General features: G+C 41.9%; 2 protein-coding genes across 2 annotated transcripts in view; both read right to left on the bottom strand.

The window, feature by feature from the left end:
- Positions 1-207, bottom strand: part of BATDEDRAFT_30231 (uncharacterized protein) — a gene marked incomplete at both ends in the record, with an annotated part of 2,748 nt that extends 2,541 nt beyond the window's left edge. Inside the window, 2 exons of the mRNA XM_006679887.1 lie at positions 11-14; positions 83-207. Coding sequence (XP_006679950.1) covers positions 11-14; positions 83-207 — 129 coding nt within the window. The remainder of the gene's footprint in view (positions 1-10; positions 15-82) is intronic.
- Positions 208-536: 329 nt separating this feature from the next.
- On the bottom strand, positions 537-1,019 carry BATDEDRAFT_25735 (uncharacterized protein; the record flags this gene model as incomplete). Its single annotated transcript, XM_006679802.1, has 1 exon — positions 537-1,019. One exon carries the CDS (start codon positions 1,017-1,019, stop codon positions 537-539), a length of 483 nt encoding a protein of 160 aa, XP_006679865.1.
- Positions 1,020-1,229: the final 210 nt, after the last annotated feature.

The raw sequence follows: 1,229 nt of genomic DNA, 5'->3' as shown, positions 1-1,229 counted from the left end.
CATGCTCGACCCATCTAACATCCACAATAGTCAGACTGGCTGCATATCAGCACACTCGTGCATAGCAAGACCAACAACACACCCGGCTTGTGGCAGCACTTGAGCAAATTCTGTCTGATGAGAAGCAACAATATGGCCAGCAGTATCAAACACCATAAAACGAGTGGAACTAGTCCCTTGGTCGATCGATCCAATGTATTGTGGCATCAAGTGATGTGAGAGCAATCAAAGGTTGCTATAGGGATAAGAAAAGTCTTGCTTGTTGTAAACGCATTCATGCTACACAGCATCCGACATGCAATCATTAAATATAAGCTATTCATGCACCATTCGTAAATTGTTGTCTTGAATATACAAATGCAGTGTTTTATTCTTGACTATATGCTGTTACATTCTATTGCACATTCCAAACTCTTTGCAATACTGTGCAAGGGATATGGTTCAGTATAGCTTAATCAGTTTGCAATCATCCTACAATCATCATGCAGATTCATACAACGAGCAATCGAGAAATAAACGTTATCAACCAGTTGATATCATGCAACTCGATCATCTCCAACTACTTTGCTATTTCCATTCGTCCGTCCATGGCCGTTTGTCTTGTCGTTGCCTTGATCGTGTTTTCTATTAGCAGCATTTCCGTGACCTCCACTAGTACTGCTGTTTTTCCTTCGGGTAGTTTCAAAGACTCTACGCATTTGCTCAAGCTCATCCACTAGTGTTTGATTGATATGTTCTAGTTCAATGATTCGCGAGTTTTTTCGTTCGCGAGATCGACGGGCTGCAACACGGTTCCGTGCTCGCTTGAGATCGGCATCAGTCAGTTCCATCTTTGAGATGGAGTGATAATGTCTACTGGAAGACAATCCATGTAGCTGGAGGAGTTTAATTTCTTGATCTGCTATATTGGATGAGATGGGTGAATTGGGCGAGAATTCTGCGGCTGGTTTGGCAAGTTGTTCAGATGGAAAGTCGAGTTGTTTATGCTGAAATTGAGGATCGTGGGCATCTGATGACATATTGATAGTTGCTATAGTTGGGAAGTGTGTTGCAGTTGATCAAAGATGTGAAGGAATGAACCAATCAACTGATTGTGTTATTAGAGAAAAGGAAAGAGAGCGCGTTGATAAGGCGGCCGACCCGCGATCAACGTATGTGGGTCTTTGTTCAAGTATCATTATTGAGTCCTTAATTACCTCAAATCTTTTATCAGAGATTAGAGTGTTCAC

The sequence above is a fragment of the Batrachochytrium dendrobatidis genome, assembly GCF_000203795.2.
Source record: "Batrachochytrium dendrobatidis JAM81 unplaced genomic scaffold BATDEscaffold_8, whole genome shotgun sequence".
Taxonomy (NCBI): Eukaryota; Fungi; Chytridiomycota; class Chytridiomycetes; order Rhizophydiales; genus Batrachochytrium; species Batrachochytrium dendrobatidis.
The sequence above is the reverse complement of the archived record's forward strand: the minus strand, read 5'-3'. Positions and strand labels throughout refer to the sequence as shown.